The sequence below is a fragment of the Cyprinodon tularosa genome, unplaced genomic scaffold, assembly GCF_016077235.1.
Source record: "Cyprinodon tularosa strain WSP-4 unplaced genomic scaffold, ASM1607723v1 ctg272, whole genome shotgun sequence".
In the NCBI taxonomy this organism is placed as follows: Eukaryota; Metazoa; Chordata; class Actinopteri; order Cyprinodontiformes; family Cyprinodontidae; genus Cyprinodon; species Cyprinodon tularosa.
Window position 1 is genome coordinate 458,628 of NW_024038977.1, and position 20,355 is coordinate 478,982.

At 40.5% G+C, this 20,355-nt stretch overlaps 1 protein-coding gene across 2 annotated transcripts in view; it reads left to right on the forward strand.

Annotated features, from left to right (window-relative positions):
* LOC119786459 (zinc finger protein 609-like) overlaps positions 1–19,858 on the forward strand; it is a 107,670-nt gene extending 87,812 nt beyond the window's left edge. The window contains exons 4-8 of one of the 2 annotated variants that reach the window (XM_038289828.1): positions 7,290–7,377; positions 9,174–11,481; positions 11,569–11,923; positions 13,686–14,063; positions 17,154–19,858. In XM_038289828.1, coding sequence (XP_038145756.1) covers positions 7,290–7,377; positions 9,174–11,481; positions 11,569–11,923; positions 13,686–14,063; positions 17,154–17,197 — 3,173 coding nt within the window. In that variant the 3' untranslated portion in view covers positions 17,198–19,858. Of the gene's footprint in view, positions 1–7,289; positions 7,378–9,173; positions 11,482–11,565; positions 11,924–13,685; positions 14,064–17,153 lie in introns of both variants that reach the window. The other variant, XM_038289827.1, reaches the window with a different exon arrangement.
* Positions 19,859–20,355: the final 497 nt, after the last annotated feature.

Genomic DNA, 20,355 nt, shown 5'->3' on the forward strand with positions numbered 1-20,355 from the left:
TTATATCAGCCTTTCCCTTTTCTCTCCCCCTGCTGAAACCCTTCCCTAGAGAACAAATCCCAAGTGTAATGCAGCTTCGCAGAGCAAGTTTTATTTTCCGATCTTTGAACCCCAGCTGCTTTTTCCCCTTCTAGACTAAATCCTGATACAAATCCAGTGAGTCAACAAGATTAAGGTTCAAACAAACACGTGTACATTAAACAATTAAGATGCACATCAAGTCATCTTAAACTCCTTTAATGAGGAAATAAACTGCCAACACCCATAATTGATTCTTTTTTTAAAATCTGTGTATGTTTACACTTTCAAATGCAAGTAGTTAAAGAAATATATCAATAACAGATACAGCTTTAGAGCCTTCATCTAAAACTGCAGTTGTTAAAGATATGTTAAGATTGCAGCGTTTTAGAATTGTGCTTACTATTGTAGCGTTAAAAAAATAAGATCTTCAAAACTGAATTGTTCTACAATGGCACTTCCTCCACTGATCAGAACTCTGCTTTATTCATGCATCTCCAAAACCAACTGTAGGTGAGTTGTTGATGAATTTGCCGACTAAAATCCAGAAGATTATAATGTTTTAGACTGTTTCTTCAGAAAAACAAGATACCAAACTAGTTTAGTTCTCCTCATATGAATCTTACCGACTTCCCCCATCTCTAATAGCGCCATTAGTGTAGTGTAGTTTTCAAAAGAGACTTGTTTTAGATGACAGGAGGCATTTTGTCCATTTAGTTCGCTGTGTTTACTTTTAATGCGAAATCTATTTTTCTTGTCACCTTCAAGCAGAAAACATAATTCAAATTCATCTTACTGTATAATTTAGAGACACCTCATAGAAAATGCACATTTCTTTGTGCTGCAAGAATGGAAAATAAAATAAATTAAAAAAAATAAAATTTATTTTATCGATGTTGATGCATATGTTGGCCAAAAATAACTGAATGTGTTTAGTTTAAATGGACCTCCCGAATAAAGAAAAAATAAATATACTTTACAGTATTTGACTTGCATGGATTAAACTCCATGAAAAGAAAACTTTCTATTTGACCTCAGGCCAATGGATTGTGGTGCGTCTCTATCTAAAGATGCACAGCATCATGTGATGGATGTGCTAATTGCCATTGATCTAAATATTTCCACATAAAGGAGGTAGAATCCATCCAGGTAGCAAAAAAACACTAGTTTATAGAAGCCAGGGCTGAAAACATTTTCATACCACCTAAAAAATTTTTTGGGAGACAAAGGATCCTCTCTTTAAAATATGGGAAAAATATAATCTTAACACGACATTTTTATTTTCTTAGCATAATTTTGTGCCCACTTGAGGAAATGGAAAACTGTACTTGTTTTGATACAACTAAGTATGCTGTACATAAAACAGTAATGTTGAGAATGTCAAAATATGTTACCATATGTTACATCTCCATATGTTACCTCCATGATACGATTTTTGCTCATTTAGTTTTGCGGCACTGTGATGCAGGTTGTAATTTAATTTACACTGCAGCACTGAAAATGTGTTCAGTTGTACCGTTTTGAGAATGATCACTGTAATAAAAGCATTCTCAGTTAAAATGATTAGTTTTACTCAGTCAGTGAGTATAATTTAAATGGCTGTTTGTTTTCCAGTCATTTAGTGTAACTGCTGAACTAAAGAGGGAAGTTAGTGTCGGGAACTCTTCCTGTTTATTGTGTGTAATCTGCAAAAAACAAACAAATCCAGAGCTCTTAAAAAAAAGAAAAAGAAAAAATCATCGTGGAATGTAATTGAGTTGTCCCTACATTGTGTTAAGGCAGCGGCACTATCATTCAGAAAAGGCCAGAGGCTAAAAAGTGAAATGACTCAGAAGTCTGAGATTAGAGAGTTCCTTCCAGGCTTTGGTAACCGAAGCTGTCCACAAGGAAGAAGGGGGAAAAAAATAAAGGCGATCACCTGGCACCAAAGCAAGCAACGTCTCTCAAAGTACAGCTGCCTTTTTTATGAGTTCATAAATATTCTGTCATTCCATCTGAATGTAGTTTTCTTTTAAAAGATGTTCAGTAATGTCAACATTTTTTTCTCTCCAACCAGTCACAATTAGTTAGGCCAATTCACCGGCCACCCATTTAGAGTTGAAGTGCTCAATGAGACCGACCGTCCCTCCCTCTTATCAGCTGCTTTCATGCAGCTCCACACTGCGAGCTATGCTTCACTTACAGGCAATGAATTATATCGAGGGAAAAACAGGGAAATTCCTCTGGAAAACCCAACAGCAAGCACAAGCAATATGAGGTTGTGGAGAAGATTTATCTCGAGGCAAGGCAGGGATCCTTAACCCGCTGCCAAACACAGCACACAAATCCTCAGAAAAACACAGTAAAAAGTCACTGATAGAGGGAGGTTCAGCTCAGACTGGATGGAAAACCTTGATGGTGATGTTTGGACGCTTAATGAAACTGTTGTCATTTAGGCAAAACCTGAGGGAAAATCTCTCTAGCTAACAACTTCACGTCCTAGCTGTCATGGTCCTGCTCTGTCTTTGATATACAATCACTAGCCGCTAACTATAAGCTAGCAGTTGGTAAAGTAAGCTTATGTTTACATAGTTTGTATCCTTCCATTACTCTCTCTCTCCTGTACATATCCAGGCTGCTCTTCTACGTCGAGGTTTCCAGGGGTCATTAAAAGCCGTTAAATTATAATTTTTTTAATTAAGGCCTTAATTGGTATTAAAATTCATTAAATGGGATTATCGTGGCATTTAAATTTTTTTTAAAAAAGTTAATAAAAACAATTTCTTCAGATATATTATATCAGATATAACTGGTTCCTTGTGTTTGCGTTGAACTGCTTCCGGTTGATCGTAAAGCTGTATGTTCGTAAAAGAAGGGAGAGAAAAAGCTAGCGAATGGGAAAATTAAACTCAACAAATGACAAACGAGGAATTCGGGACATGGCTGCTGCCTGTCGACAGTAAAGATGACGAAGGATTTTGCCTGGTTATATATTAGCCTTCCTTGGCATTCCTCTTTAAATCTACCATGAGCAGGCAGCTGTTTTGGTGTATCTGCAAACTATAGTTAGCCTGATAAACCAGATTAAATGTGTAAATTAGTCTCTTCCTGCTCACATTTCAACGAAAAACCCCAAGTCTAATCCTTACCAAACTGATTCCAAAGCTGAGTCAAACGAGAACTGTTCAATAGCTGTTGCCGTCGTGAAGCTTAGTCGTCCCGCCCTCAAAACTCCGCCCGCTTTGCATCCAGAAATTCGAAACACATTTCTGCATAGTGATTGGCCCACCAGTTCTAGGGCATTGATCAAGGCTAGACCACTTACAGGCAAACATGATTTTGGCCGCTGGTGGGTGGGGCTAGTTTACTAGGCCTAATAATAAGCCTAATTCAGGGAATCAGTATTTAGTGCAGGACAGTACGATTGGAAAAGTATAAGTATAGTTTGGAGTTATTGGTGTACAAAAAAACAATAATTGACTTTTCGACACATTTATGATATTCCAATATACATTATACTCTGTCACTAAAGCATTTTTTACTGAGTGAGGTTTACTTTTATTAGTTTTCTTTTTGAAAGTAAAATTTTGTAAAATGCTATGATGGAAGTATTTCATAAATGTGGCAAACTGATTATCGTAAGTTTAAACAGGATATGGCTAAAGTCATTCTTAGCAGTCTTTCTAAGGCTTTTATTTTTGTAGATTGTTATAAGAATTAAAATCTTATCGACTAAAATTAAGAAAAATGTTTATATAACCTTTGGCCATATTGTCTAGCCTTATATGGGGAGGGTGTAAATCACAAACAGAAAGCTGTATTTGCATATTATGACAGTGAATATGGATAATTGTTTTAAAGTGGGGTAGATTATTGGTACTCAAAGGTTCTCAATGTTTGGGGGGAATTAGAAAATGCAGGATGCTAGAGTAAATGTTTATTTTTACATCTTTAAAATAGAGATAAAGGTGGCATGATGTATACATTTTATAACTGGTTATTGTAAGATAAGATGCAATTGTTTTTTACAGATTGCCTGTTTTTCTTTTTGTTAAGAGGATTGCAAACAAATTGGGTGTATTAATTCTCTCCTTTAACTCCAGGCAAGGATAAATGTATTAGAAATCACACAAAAACATTTGAGTCTCATTCGTGGCTCTTCTCCATTTTGCCTGGCTGCATAAACGACTGCATAAAATCTAAAGGGCTAATTTAACATCATTAAGACTCGACAATTCGTGGTATCATTTCTAACCCCCTCTCTCTGGAGAGCAAAGGGAAGGCTATATCCTGCACATCATGAAAGGGTAGTCATTCATGTGCTCTGCCTTGATTTACATCCCTGCCTCGACCAGCTGCCAGAGCCATTTTGTGTTTGAGTGTTTCAAGAGCTTAGGGGGCGGACTCTCGAAGGCGTTTTAGAAAATGGGCCTGGGTTCTTTTAATGTGACAAAAATCCGAACTCGAGGACCTCTCCAGTACCCCGCACTCTCTCACACACACACACAAACACACATTTGCTGTTTGTTATAGCCTTGACCAGGTGCTCATGTTTTGCAGCCATAGATTTCAAGGCAGAGACATGCAGCCAAATGTCAGCAGGTTGCTGTAAACATATATAAATCCCTTATGCTCCTCGTGCTTTATGCCAGAGGCAGCAAGAGAAAAATGAGTTCTGAAATGTGAATTGTGTGTGTGGGAGACGGGAGGTGGGGGGGAGACGGGGATGGTTATACCATTGAAGAGAGGAAATGACGGCGAGGGTGAAGGAGGGGAGAGAAAGTGGGGTGAGCAAGAGAGAGGTTTCCTAAGCTAATAAAATGCTCTGGAGGATAGAAGCTGCCAGCCAGCATTCCTGTGTCATTAGATAAGTTAGCTCACTGCATCCTCCAGTTTCTCTGTAGTGCTGAAGTGGCAAGCTGAGGTCACCACCAGGGAGCGAGAGGGAGGGTGTGGGCAATAAATCCTGAATGTTTTCACGCAGTCGTTGTTCTCAAATCCTCTGAGGCCGTTTGGTTAAAAATCTAAAAAGCCTCAATTGGGGCCTTCATTTGAAACCACTTTCACACAGCCACTTGTAACCATGTCCTGTCCATATATAGACTGGCCTCAAAAACTGAGGATATTTATGATCAGTCATTTTATTTCTTCATTCAAACAATGCTTCTTTGTAATTATAAACAGGAGAGTCTGTTTTTTTCACCTTTAAATGATGCAATATTTGTGAGAAAAACACATGTGGGTTTAGCATCAGAGTTGAGTAGATTTATGTTGGACACATAAACTTGCCAAATTTTCTCCATCAATGCCAAACAGATTTTTTGTAGAGTGTGATCGTACAACGGTCCCTTTTATATACTCAGTGTCCCCGCCTCTTCCACAGACACTCTGCTGCCATTCCTCAAAATTGTAGGCGTCCGCAGACTGGAGGCCTCTGATTGGTCAAATCTACATCTGCTCTACTCTATGCTTATTTCCTGTTTGGTACTTTATCTTCTGTTTGTATGAACACCATTGTGGAAAACAAATCATAAAGTTGGACCAGCTAGAAGAGCGAGGTGTGCGAGAACGCTGGCAACCTTTTTCCCTCCTGGATCCCCGCTCTTTTTCGCCCTCATGTCCCTCCATTGTCTCACAAACGTGCGTTTTTCTATTTACTCACCACCTCGGCCGTATCTAGACCCACAGCTAGTTCCTGATTGTCCCTTTTGCTCTGTGGAATAACACAGCGCAGACCACACCTCAAAATTAGTCATAAATCAAAAATATCTGCGTCATACCTGCGACAAGCTAACTGCGACACACTGCTGTGGGGGTATAACCAGCCCTTTATAGTACTGAGACTTCCCTTTGTGATTTGAATAAGTAGTTAAAGAGGCCCATCTGTCTTGTTCTTTCACAATTTAGTAATCCTACTGAATAAACAACATCCAACAAGAGTCAGAGGAGCAGATAGTAATGATCCTTTTGGCTCGTCTTCGAAATGCACCTTTCATTCGGTTACTTCTCCTTTGATCGGTTCCCATCTTGATCTAGTGATTGGCAGGAGAAATTCTGCATTTAAAGAATAGCCCCTTTGAGTCATAGAGTGACAATCATTTCTTTAAAAAAGTATTTCACTATCCGTTCATGTAGGCCAACTCATAAGATGTCTGTATCTGCCAATCCTTGCCAGTAGGAGGTGTCGCCCGTCCGCCATGTTCTTCCATGCAGAGATGTTAGCATATAGTAGTTACAAATTTCCTACGTTGTAGTAAAACAGGCCGCCATATGTTTGTACATATCTTAGTGACACATTAACCTAACACCAGGCTTAAATATTCGGCATGCATTTTGCTGAATAAATTGTGATAACCTTGTCATTAATAAATTTTTCCATTAGAGCTGAAACTAGTGTCTTTATCAGAGAATCTGTTGCAAATGTAACCTTATTTCTTTTTAAAAGTAGCCTTTAAACGCAGCAGGGAAAGAAATGGTTGAAATCAGAACTAGGACTAAACCCTAGTCCTTTATTTAGGTGTAAACTTAGTGTTGGAAGTGATCTTCTGGAACTAATTTGAGGTTTTAAATGTGAGATCAGGTGTCTCACTCAGTGCTGGGCAGATTGGGTAGCGTACGATGAGTGCTACATAATTCACGCTGGCCAAATGGCAACACAGAAGCTTCTAGGTGTGACAGATTGCATCAATACCAGGGAAGTCAACAGGCTTTTCTTGCACACTCATTTACAGTCCGTCAAACAGAACCGTTTGCTTTGAATTGGTCGCTTATTTCTCAAAGCGCTGCTGTAGTCAAACCCTCCCTGAGGATGAAGGCTTCAGGCTGCAGAGTGAAGCAGAGTGTTACAAAGAAATATTTCCCCCTTAGTGATTTTCCTTCAGGGAAATCTCCTACATTTGGAGATGACTTTATTTAACACAAAGGATTTTTTCCCTCATTCCCTGTAACCGTACTACTAGAAAAATCTCTGAGAGACCCTATGCTAGTATCTTTAACAGGTTTTATAATACTGACAGCCACAGAGTCTCTTCCAAGTCATCTATGGGATATCAGGCAGTCCTTCCCCTGCGGCTTTAGAGGGGAGATTTAAAAAAAATAAATCTTCCTTATGACATCATTTAGAGAAGATTTGTTCAAGCTGCATCCCTATTGCCCTTCTATTTGTAGTCTGAAGGCAATGCAATGTTTCCTGCCCTATAACTGTCTATATTACAGCTTGCCTGTTTTTGTAATCCACTATGACGCAATAGTTGCTTTGCAAAAGTGTGAATTTATGGTTTTCTTTCTTTCAGGCATGCTTGTGGTCAATGTCACCTGGAGGAACAAGACATATGTGGGCACCTTGTTAGACTGCACACGGCATGACTGGGCTCCCCCCAGGTAAGACACATCCCCTATTTAGTTCCTTTCAAGTGGAGAAAGCAGCTTTAGCATGCAATTAAATTTGCTGTTGTGCACGGGAATTGTAAATGTCAAGGTGAAAGAGGGTTCACAATCACAAATCACTGATGCATACTCTATCCAAACTCTCGCTACAAAGCCTCTTAACCTTTTCATATTGCATGTGATATGAATCTGCTGTAGCAGCAACAGCTCGAGCACAGACAGCCCTAATGCAATGAGTTGCCAGTGTGCCGCTGGACCACCGAGTGCATGTTAGTCTTTATGTTGAGCCTAGAGAAACAGGATTCATTGGCAAGCAGCTGATGTCTCAGGAGGCAGCAGTGGAAATAGAAAGCTACTCTAACAAGCCAGATTGCAGAATCCAATTATTGGACTAAGAGCTTTTTTTCCCCCCACAACATTGGATAGCATTTTCTATCACAAAGGCAGCCATTTCTAACATCAGTCTCATGGCAACAGCATGGGGGTATTTATTTGGTCTTTTCTCTGCAAATACCCCAACATTGTGGATGCAAAATGTATTGACTGTAAAATGACATCACAGCTTTACTAAACACCTGCTGTTACCAACAGTAGATAGAAATCTAGAACTCAAATTGGCAACTAAGTGTATCAAAAAAAAAAAAAAAAAAATCAAGATTAAATCAGGCCTAATGGAAAACAAGTAGATGCTTTATCCCACTAATGTATTACTGTGGAGCTCAATTTATAATGTTTGCTAGGGTGCATTTGCACCAAGATTGTCTTAATGTTTGCAGCATGACTACATAAAGGACCCACCATAAATTATTCAGAAATCTTTCAGCAGACTGAATATAAACTTGGGCTTGTAATGAGTCTAAATTCCTGCACCGCTGTCAGACTGCGGATGTATTCACATCCCCTGCTGGGGCTAAAGTTGTTTAGAGAGACTTGTAGAGGAAGCCGTGAGTCATGGCAGCTCTGGGTTTGACTTTGTTGCAGACTGCTAACCTTCACTGCTGTGCAGAAAGATAATTAGGTTACTGTTAGTGGAAGATAATCCCGCACTGCTATTTGAAGTGTTTAAATGACTTCATGTTTTGATTAGAAAGGAGCTTGAATGTTCAAAGCTCATTTATTCAAATGGTATTTGCTTTGCTTTCATTTTTAACAGGCTCATTTGTTTTTGTTTTTAAGATGTAGGAGATTATGTAGAGAAACAGTGTTTCCATAGCTGTTTATAAATACAATAATGAGGAAAATAAAGATTAGTTTCACTATTAAGCATTTGGTCATTTTTTATACTCCCGTTTTTTACTCATTTGTTTTTGTCAAAAGAAGAATTCAGGTACTCAGGGATTTTCTAATCTATTATAATCTTGGCATTACACCAAGGTTTTATATGATCTGACAAAAAAAAATCTAAATAGATAAATTATAGTGTCATATTTATGGTCACATGAATAAATAGATTTTTGTTTGAAAGGAGGTACAGAATAGGCTGAAAAACTATTTTATTTTTAATTTGAAGCTTTATTTTAGTTGTTTCATGGCTTTGGATATACATTTAGATCTCAAATGTTGATTTGGTTTGCAGGGTTATCTCAACCACTCAAAATTAGATTTCCTTACAAATTTGTTAAAGTTAACAAAATCTTCTAAATAAAGGCATGTCTAAATCTTTTTTGAATTATAACCAAAAGTATTAAGACAGTTTGATTTTTTGCTTTACTTTTTTAAACATAAAATTTTAAATGTCTGACATGTATATCTTACTAACTAGCTCATACATGTTTTCAACAAAACTGCAGATTTTGTGAATCGCCCACAAGTGATCTGGAAATGAGAAATGGTCGTGGCCGAGGTAAACGTATGAGACCGAACAGCAACACCCCGATCAACGAGAATAGCAACTCGTCAGACAACAAGGGTGCCACCAACAACAAGACACGTGCTGCCTCAAACACCAAGGGCCGCAGGGGCAGCCAGACGCCATCAGAGCGCCGCACCCCTCCGAACAGCAACACAGAGGACATCAAAGCCAGCCCTTCCTCTACTGGGAAACGCAAGACCAAACCTGCCTCTGATATGGAGCCCAACTCCAGTTCAGAGGACACCAAAGGCAACAAGCGCATGCGGACAAATTCCAACAATGGAGGCGTGGGTGCTGCAGGTCTCCCAATCCCTTCTGTTAAGACTGAATCTCTTCCACCTCCACTCGATCGAGGCTGCCCATCTCCAGTTCTTATTGACTGTCCACATCCCAACTGCAACAAAAAATACAAGCACATCAATGGACTGAAGTACCACCAAGCCCGAGCCCACAATGATGATGACATAAAGTTGGACTTGGATGGAGACAGTGAATACGGAGAGGACTCGACCCTCCATCCTGAACCGGGAAACTGTAATGGGGCGACTATCTCCCAGAAAGGATGTTTGTCTCCAGCTCGTTCAGTTACTCCGAAGGGCAGGAACTTTGATGCACAGAGTCCTTCCCCCTCTCCTGGGAAGTTTGGTTCAAAGCAGAGTAAAAAGAAAACAGTTGAGACGGATCCAGACACAGGAGGTACACCGATGGATGGCTGCGAGGATGGACCATGCCTTACTGATGAGGCTAGTAATGACGGGATAGACGATAAGAGAGGATCGGATAAATCAAAAAAGGCTAACACTGGTACAAAAACTGATAAAATTGCCCAGAAAAACTTGAAGTCACCACGTCCTATTGGCCCTGGGCCTCCAGGATCCCAACAGATGTATCCTTTTCCGCCTGGGAACCAAAATCCCTCCCCAGGACTAGCCCCAATGATGCAAGGAATCCCCAAGAGCCCCCAAATGAAAGGTGCACAGCCTAAACCTCCAGTTATTGGAGATCCAGCATCAAGTAGCTCCAAAGACAAGAAGAAGAAGGACAAAAAGAAAAAGGATGGCGCAAAGGACGCTGATAGCCCTAAGCCCCCAGGAAAGGGTGGAAAATTAGAGGAAGCAAAGCTTCCATACTCTGAACCTTGTGACCAAGGTAATAAGGGCGAGAGTCTCCTCAATGGCTCCTCAGACCCCCATCAGAGTCGCTTGGCCAGTATCAAGGCAGAGGCTGACAAAATTTACAGCTTTTCTGACAATGCTCCAAGTCCGTCTATTGGTGTTGCCAGTCGGATAGATGGCAGTGGGATGCCACAACCTCTTACACCACTTCATGTGGTAAATCAGAATGGTGCAGACAACTCCTCAGTTAAAACCAATAGCCCAGCATATTCAGACATTTCAGATGCTGGGGAGGATGGAGAAGGGAAACCAGAAGGTGTCAAGGTCAGGACTGATGACCAAACCATCAGGGAAAGCGTCAAAAAAGCACTCTTTCCAAACCAAACACCCAATAAAGAATCCCCTTACTATACCAATTACGACACTTATTATTCTCCTAATTACGTCAACCCTAGTCCTGGCGGCCCAAACCCAGCTGCACCAGCGGCTGAAGGTCAGGCTAAGATCAAAAGAGATGATGAACATGACCAAGCTGAGGATAAAGTAAAGGTTGAAGTTCATGAAGAACGGAAATCTGACCCCAGTGGTGCTGGCCTACAGCAGCAGCAGCCCTCCGTCATCCAGCAGAGGTCCAACATGTACATGCAGCCTCTCTACTACAATCAGTATGCATACGTCCCTCCATATGCCTACAGTCATGATCAAAGCTACCATAACCACTTGATGAACACCAATCCAGCCTTCCGGCAACAGTATGAGGAAAGGCAACGGCAGATGGCTGAGCAGCATCGAGCTGCAGAGAAGAAGTCGGACGCTGTCATGAAAGAGCGAGAGGCCTCCATGAAGGAGGAGTGGAAACAAAAGAGCCCAATGCCACCAAGCCTTTCCAAAGCCCCAAGTCAGTCCGATCTTGGAAAGGTACCCCAGGCGCCGAGCAAATCCAGAGACTCGCCTTCTGAGTTGACCTCCAAGTCTATTGGAAGCATAAAGGGGGAGGACCCAAAATCCCAGCAAGCTGAGGGGTTAAAGATGAAACTGTCTGAAGGGGGTCACCATGGCAAGGAAGACTCTTTGCAAGCTCTGGAGTCAAGAGGCCAGGCTGGAATGGAGCAGGCCATGTGGTACAGACAGGTAGTACCGCTGTATAACCCGTAGTGAAACTATTTGATAATTTTACATGTTAGGTTTGTGTTGACTCTGCTTTCTTTCCCTCAGCAGTACCCTGAGAGCCAGAAGCTCCAACCAGAGGAAGAACACCAGCAACAGCAGCATCGCAGGAAAGAAGAAAGGGAACGAGATCGAAAGCTAAAGGAAGAAAGGACCAGGCCAAAGGACAGTCAAAGTGGACCCAAGGAGGACGGAAAAGACTGTAACGATCCTCGAATCAGTGCTGAAGAACATCGAGCCATGAGCAAAGACTCTCGTTCTAACCCCCACATGCAGTTCACATCACCACTAGCACAGCACCAAGGCTACTTGCCTTACATGCATGGTTACCCCTATGGACAAGGTTATGACCCCAACCACCCGGGATACAGAGGCATGTCTTCAGTCATGATGCAGAATTATCCAGGTATGTTTTATTATTATTTTTAAAATATTAACACATTTTTACATTATTTGGTTTTTATGCATTGTGCCAGCTATAATAAATGACTGAATAAACAGAATACTTTCACACACATTGTTAAACTGGACACATTTAGAAGATGTAACAAGTAATCCTACTAGATTAATGAATAAAAAAAGATGAATAGAATATGTGAAACACTTTTGATATACTGAGATGTAATACTAAGATGTAATATGTCATTCTGATATTTGCCACTTTGTTCAATTGAAGCCAACTGTCATATAGCTCTTTATCCAGCATGTAGTGGAAGAAACCTTATGTTGCTGTCAGGGCTTTGAAATGGGGAGTTCTGTTTTCTCCCAGATTACTGTTAAACCATGGCTCTATCAACTCTCAAAATGCTTATTTCCAGCATGTCAATTTCTATCATGTTAGAAATGTTTTGTGCAATGCCCTCCACTTTTCTATGAATCCTCACTTGACCCGAACACAGCAGAGAAGTTGACGCTGCTCTGCCATGCAGCGTGGCAAAATGGGCGCTATTTAGGTGACATAAAGTGCGTTCTACATCCTTGTTGCCGTTAAACAGTGTAAATAATCCAGGCGAGACTCTGGCCCTGCACATGCCAGTGACGTTACACCCTATGATTGGCTGAACGTTGCCACGATCACGTAAAATATTGTGGTTCCTCGGACAAAGATAATGTAATGCAGTGTACGTATGCGGAGTCTGATGCAATTTTCCTGTTGGTGTGTATAATCACGATGAAGTTTTACCTGATGGATAACGAAACTGAAAACATCTGTTTTTAGTGAAGTAACTAAGTAACTTCAAGACCCGGACATAAAGAGCAGAGCTAGGAAGCACTTGGCTAGCTCGGCTCAGTAGCCAACAGGTTAGCCTCTTTCACCTCGGTCAGATCCCCGTATTAAAGGTACAGTGGAGGATTTTCGCAAATTTCTTCGAAGACCTGCCCTTTTCACTTAAAAAGCACATGCACAAATTTGCACCGCTCCCCATCTGAATGCTGAATGTCCACCCTAACCCCCAAATCCCTCCGTCACTCTATAGAGCGGGGACTATATAGTGCACTTGATAGCGAACTCAGTTAACTGACCGTCCAGACAGATGATCACTACTCTTTACTCCATGTTGGTCGTATAACTCCTCCTCCACCTTGTGAGGCCTGCGGCATCTTTATTAGTAACCTCTATTGAGTAGCGACAGCCTATGGCGACAGCTGGCCGCTGTGACAGCAAATCCCATAATACTTTGCGAGGAGAGCTCTCCATGCGTAAAGAAACTTGACTCTGGGTTACCTTGAACTTTCAACTACACGTCTAGAGATGCATATCATTACAAACTGCGGTAATCCTTACTTGAACTCATAACAGACCCTTCACTAAAACTGCGGTGAACTGTTTAGTTTGTGGTTCATATTGCACTCATAAATACAATGTAATCAGTAAGTTCCTCTGTCTATCAAATCAAAATTTAACATGACAGATCAAACAACCATCAGAGACGCATCTGAACTGTTTGGTCAATGGGGAAAATATCTTTAACAGAGGCTGCCGCCCTGTTTTTTCTTTTTTTTTTTTTTTTTTTTTTGGAAATATTTAAGATAACAGAATGATTTACTCTAGCTTAAAATTATGAAATTCTTTAAGAGTTGATGTATAAAACCACATTTATGATGTCAAAATATGTAGTGAAGGTAAAAAGTGTCCCAATCTATCTGTTTTTTTTCTCTGCTTTCAGGTTATCTATCTGGAGGTTATCCATTTTCTACTTACGGGGGTAAAATAGCTGGAGGTGAGGAAGGAAGCGAGAAATCCCGCGCTAGCCCCACCGTCACTAAAACGGCAACGGACCCCAAAGCCCTGGACGCGCTACATCATTGCGTCACGCAGTACAAGAGCAAATCCCCCACGGTTGGTGATAAACCGCCCCACGACAGAGAACGGGACCAGGACCGAGGGGCTGCCGTGGAGCGAGAGCGGGAAAGAGAGCGTGAGAGGGACAGAGACAGGGATGTGGACCGACCGCGTACCTCACCGTCCCAGCGAATCATGCCCTCTCACCACCACCTGGGATACCCGCTGCTCTCAGCGCAGTACGACTTGTCCTATGCCACAGGTATGGCGGTCCACAGTGATCCTAAATGTTCTGTTCATGGCACAGTGAACAGAAGATCAAGATGATCTAATAAACCATTAGTTGAATCCACTTGAAACAATGTTTTTCTATGTTGTGGATAGATCTCATTACTAGTCCCTAAACTGAACACTTTCCAGTTCAATACCAGCTTTCTGACTGCAGACCAGGAAAGAACAGAAGGCTGAGAAATACACTGCAACTTCAGTTTAAAATAGTAATGGCTGTGAGATGATTTCTAGCCCAGATGTCTGTCCTGTAGAAATAAAACTGAGTGTTTCTTTGACCAGGGTTTATTTGAGTGGAACACCCTCGGGCTTCACGCTGTACTTTTCAATTACATTTATGTTGTCGGCTCAAAGGCAGCAATCTGCAAAGAAACTAAATCGTGTCCAAACAAAGCCCTGGTCTCTCTCTGCTGCAGTCGAGCACAATATGCAGCCCAGCTTTTAGCCTCTCAGCTCATCCAGTCTAAGTAGGTCCTTTGAGGACAAGTGGATCACAGTGTTTATAATAGAGATGTTGAATGAGCTGCAGAGACGCACAGCTTCTGCAGCCTGCAGCAACATCTAGTGGTTGCTCAGTGGAATAACATGTAAAACTGCTTTACAGGACAGGTTACATAAAATGGAACATTTTGAGTGATGGGTTAAAAATCTGGACAGGTTGTGATGCAATTCTTTTCTGTAATGTCCTTCATGGAGTAACCTCTGTGAAATAAGTGACTTTAGACCAGTTTGTCTTGCCATAAGGGATATATATCAATGTTTTTTATTTGAACTCTTTGAATAGTGACATGTTAAAGTTAAAGCTGACTTACTGACCTGATAATTATGCAGAATTTTTCCTCAATTAAGTAAAAGAATTTAAATTGGTGCCTAGAAAAGTGAAACCTTCCCACATGGAAACTGTAAATTAACTCTGTGGTTTGAAACGCAAAGCAAATGAATTTTCTCTAAAAGTCCTTCATGTTAAGTTGCTTTTATTCATATAAATCATCTTATCATTTCCAGCTTCTGAATAAATAAGGAGTTTCTCAATTCTCAGCATTTAAAACTTAATTTTATCATTTAGGAAGTTAAAAAAAATATAAAAGTTATGCGTTTGTAGTGCAGCTGTCACCACATTGCTGCTCAGCAGGAGGAGTTGTTGCAAAGCCACTCGAGGCGGTCAGCCGCTCCGACTCGTATACCTTCTAACCAATAAGCTTTGAACAGTCCCCTAATGTTGGCTATTATGTTTTAGTTAAAATCAAATCAGAATGTTTGGAAATCAACTGAATTAATTTGGACCGAAATTGATGCTCTATAATTTGATGTGAATTTGAACTTATAAAACCCCTTTAGATGAGATTTGTATATAGTTCTGTATAAATACACAGTTGATAAAGAAAAAATAATAAATAAATGAAAGAATAAATATTAGCTTAATCTGTATCTGGTATCTATAATTAATCAATATATTAGATTAATTATATAGTATGCTGTCATTTGAAATCTTGTGATCTTTTGTGATATTTTAAAGCAGTTAAAGCTTGGAAAATTTTTGTTCACCTATGAACACATTGTGTTGCTCTAAAATGTCTGAACAAACTTTGTTGAAAAGCATAATCAGTTTTTTCTGGTTATGGGTGAAGGATACAGGGTTAAATGCATCAATACATTTTCTAAATAACATAATTTTAGTAAAAATACCATCTGTTTATACCAGAAATTACCATTAAGAAAAAAAATATTCTCTATTACTCGACCATTTAACAAGTAATCAAAATGGATAAATAAAGTTGAGTCTAAGCCTAACTGATAATCTGTCTTTAATTTTTCCACTTCCTAGCATTTTTTGTCTTCTGGTGTTCCAAATCACACCCTAACCTTGCATATATGAGATCATTTTGTCTTTAATACTCCAAAGAAAAGTAATGTCCAGTTTTATTTCCCATTAAAGTAAAATCACCTGTTGTAACAATCCACCAACGCTTATTTTTTCCCCTTAAAAAGTACAAATAAAGAGGATGAAAGCCACCATTTTAGTTTATCTACGGTACTGTTTGCTCCCAAAAATAGGCATCAATTCCTTTCTCAGCATCCTAATATGTCAGAAAGGTCCTGCACGTAAAAATCGCCATCCCCAGGCCATCGTTATAGTCTTCACACATCTGGAACTTCACAAGTGTCTGATCAAACTTAGAATAACATACTTTGTAAGCCAATAAAAGAAGCTTTGTAATAAAGCAGGGGTCTTCAACTTTTTCCAGGCCAAGGACCCAAAAACTGATGGTAAGATGGTGCAGGGACCCCCTAGCTATATATATTTATATATGAAATTGTGTTATATCAAACTGGTCCTATAGTCACTCTATTACAGATGGAATAATGTAACGGAAGTAATTTCTACCTGGGACTATTATAGAATTTCTGATTGTGATTCCTGGTTGATGGGACAGGTGTTGTGAATGAAACTGTTCCCAGATTGAAAGAGCTCCTGTGTGTCGCTGAATGTGTGCATTGATAACTGAAAGACATCTCCTGCCTCCATTTATCTGTTTACTACAGTGTGTTGAATTCATGTTAATGTTTATTTAAAGACATTTCAATTAGTGGAACAAAATAGCAGGGGGGAATATAAAAAAAAAAACAATCAACCAAAACTTTCACAACCCCCATGCAGTACCTTTGTGGACCCCTAGGGGTCGCGGACCCCCTGTTGAAGACCTCTGCAATAAAGTATCAGAAGTGTAGGTGGTGGGCTGGAAAGATGGTTCTAATTTCTGTGTCTGAGTGAAAGGAACAATAACTGGATATGCACAAAAATCGGAAAATTTGAATTATTAAAGAAAGTACTTGAATGAAAATGTGTGTAAAGTTATATGTAGAATTGTTTTGTGTGTTTATTATATAATGGGTATTGTAAGACTTTTCTTTGATATGATTTTCTTTAAGTGAAATCTGCATTTTTATGCAAACTGACCTCAGGAAGACTAGCGATGCTAACGGGGATCTAAAAACAATGTTCAGGATCTCGTTCTCTATCCATAATAATCTGTTAACAGTTTCTTCTTTCTGTGTCTCGTAGGGAAACCTGACCGTCACACCTCAACCCTGCAGAGGTTCATGTGACTGGCTCACATGAGAGCAACATCCTCTGGTTGTTACCTTCTAGACATCAGTTGAATGGTGTTATCTTTATTTTTTAGTTCCCCTGCCCCAAGGCAAGGCAGAATGTTGTTGCTGTTTTTTGTTTAGTTTTTTTTCCTCCTCCCCTCGTAAAAGACCCCAAATTCTCCGATCCGAGGACTGTAACAGGACTAAAAGCAACCCAGGTTCAAAGCCATGACTCTGCTCCTTCATGCAGAGGAAACGCCGGCCCGTTGATCATCTAGTCTTTGCACTGTCGACAAAAACAATGCAAAAAGAGACTATTGGACTGCCAGAACAGCTTTCTCTTTTTTTGTTTTTTCCTGACTGCATTGTTTTTTTTTTTTCTTCTTGTCACTCAGAAAGAACTTGGCAGGGGTTTGGGTTTGACAGTGGGGTGGGAGAGGCGTCAACTGAAAGATGGGCTTACAGTGCGCCGTGAAACAACGGTATATCCTAAACTTGACAAATGTTCGGCTATATTTAGTGGGAGGAGAGGGGGGGGGGGACTGTAACAGCTGCTTCCTTCAGAGACTTAAAAACCTGAGCCTGAAGTTTTCCCATCTTCATCTTCATCAGTTCTCCTTGTTTTTTAAAGGAACTCTTCATCTGTAGTTTCAGGGATGACGCCGTCACGTTTTAGCGAAGGGACCGCACACACCTCATGGAGAAACACTATTCATGTCTCCTTTTCTCTGTAAGCTCTCTGTCATATCATTGCGTCCATCTTTGGAAGTGTCTCCTGCTGGTGTCGTTCATGTTTTTCTGTTTCCCTCCTTCACCATGAAAGGAGTCGCATCCACTCAAACGGTGAAGCCACATCAGCAAGCGATCAGGCCGCACACGGTGGACATTTTGTTCAGTGACCATGCTTCTCTCACTCTGTTTTCTGTAAACAATGTAAAATTCAGGCCATGTATTTTTCTGCTGTAATATAGAGGCTTTACAACCTTTCTGTGCATAAATGTTTGTATTTATTCAAGCATGCAACTGTTAGAGAACCTGTTAAAAAGCAGTCTGCTTTTGCCACACTGAGCTCGGCTCGATGCTGCTGCTGGATGTTTTGTACGTTTTCTTTGGTGCTTTGGTTCGGCCCGTCTTGCCTTGCTGGATTCACATCTCCATTCCCTCCAACATGTGCAGTCCCACATCTAAACTGCCGTCTGATACCCGCTAATCCAGTCATATTGGGTGGCAAACAAAAGGAGGTGAGAGGGATTTTTTTTGGCTAATGTGATCAAGTGGCGGGGTTTTCCTTTCCCTTACTCATGTGGCTTCACCGTAACAAAAAGACATCAGTGGGCGTGTTTCCTGTGCTCACATCTAGGTCAAATCTATGACAATGAACCACAGCAGATTTTAACAAATTCGTCAAATGGACTCCCTCGCAGTTGTCCAGTGAGCTTGGAAGCAAAGCACCTCAAAGCATGTGGGTCCCACTCGCTAAGTTTCCAACCTTTAGCTTTAGGTGGACAGAAAGTGTGCCCCGCTCCACCAGAGGCTTTAAATTACACGCCATGGAAACCACAGGCGCTTTAAGTGAAATACTATCCATATGGTGCTCACATTAATTACAGGTTACTGATTGCTGAAGGTCATAACATGGTGTTTGAAGCATTTTGATGACCATGTTTTTATCTCATTTTTTTGTTTTAGAAATAATTTTATCGCCCCATGTTCTTTTTGTTTTTTTTTTTGTTTTTTTTTATCAATCAAGGCTCTGCACCAACATCGTTTCTGGCCTCAGGAACCCATGCAGTTCCTGTCGAAAACGAGGCATTTCTCACTGTTCGAAAGCTGCAGCTCTTCATTTTAAGGTTGATGGACATTCCATGTGAGAAAGTTTCCCAGTTCCTTCCCTCCCACTGAAAAAAAAAACCCCAAGCTCACAGGACGGTTTATATTTTGACTTTGTGCGCAGTATAAAGAGGAATGCCTGACATGATTTAAAAGCTGAATGTGGTGGTGTGTGACTTGTACTTAATCTGTAAGGGTAATCTAGGCAGCTGTGATGTTGTCATTAAAGTCAGCGGGGTTTTAGTACCAGCAGACTGCATATAGTTTTATCAGACAATGGTTGTGACAAGTGCATTTGTTCTCTCTCTCTCGCTCTGAGGGTAGTGTTATCTCAGTAGTAAGCAAAGCCCAGTGAAAATCATTTATTCTAAAGTGTATGAAAAAGCCAGAAAAGTAATTTTTGCTTTCAACTTATTGGAAAGTGCTTGGCTCTTGTATTTTGCAGGACTGTATTTGTTTCATGGTGAAGAGTATATTTATTGGCCAGCAGTTGTCTCAATTGGTGCCTAGTCGAACATTCTTCTGTGAAAACACAGAGACACTTGCTCGTTTGTCTTTTCCCCCCAACCCCCCTCCCTACACTCCCCCCCCTTTAACCCCACCAACCTGCACCCTAACCCCTCCCTTCTCCAAAAGCACCACAGTTGGTGCTTGCAAGGATGTTTACAATGTCTTCATTTTCTTTCTGTGTGAGAAATTCAGAACTCTTCTCTCTCTCCTCTGTTGTCTTTCCCTTCAGGAGTTTGTGTAAAGTGTACATTACCATGGTTCTTTTTTATACAATACTCTGTAACTTGCCTTTGTAAATTTGGGCTGGAAAAAAATAAATCTTTTTATGAGACAATCTGTCCCGGGAACTGCTCAGTGGCTTCTCTCTCCTCTGTTCTGCTGAAGTTGAATCATATCAGATGTGTTTTTTTCTTTTAATTAATCTTAAATAAAAATTAATCCTTATTAAAAAGCTGGTGAAGATTCTCAGTCATCCAGGTCATAGTCTTTCCAGAAACGTAAAAAAAACAACAATCCACTGGACTTTGCTTCCAAATTTGAAGACGTTTCGCTTTACGCCGTTTCAATTCAAAATGTCGGAAATAGCGTTGAGTTTGAGGCTTTATAGGGTGGAACAAAAACAAAGCCCCGGTTCAATTTGCATGTTTTCTACCCCAAAACAAGGCTTTGTTTTTGGTCCACTCTATAAAGCAAGCATCCCCATAGTCGGTCCTGGAGGGCTGCTGTCCTGCAGGTTTGGGAGGTTTCTCTGCTTCAGCAAAGCTGATTATGATCATGGAAGTTCAGCAAAAGCCTGTTAATCAGTTTTCAATTTAAATCAGCTGTGATGGAGC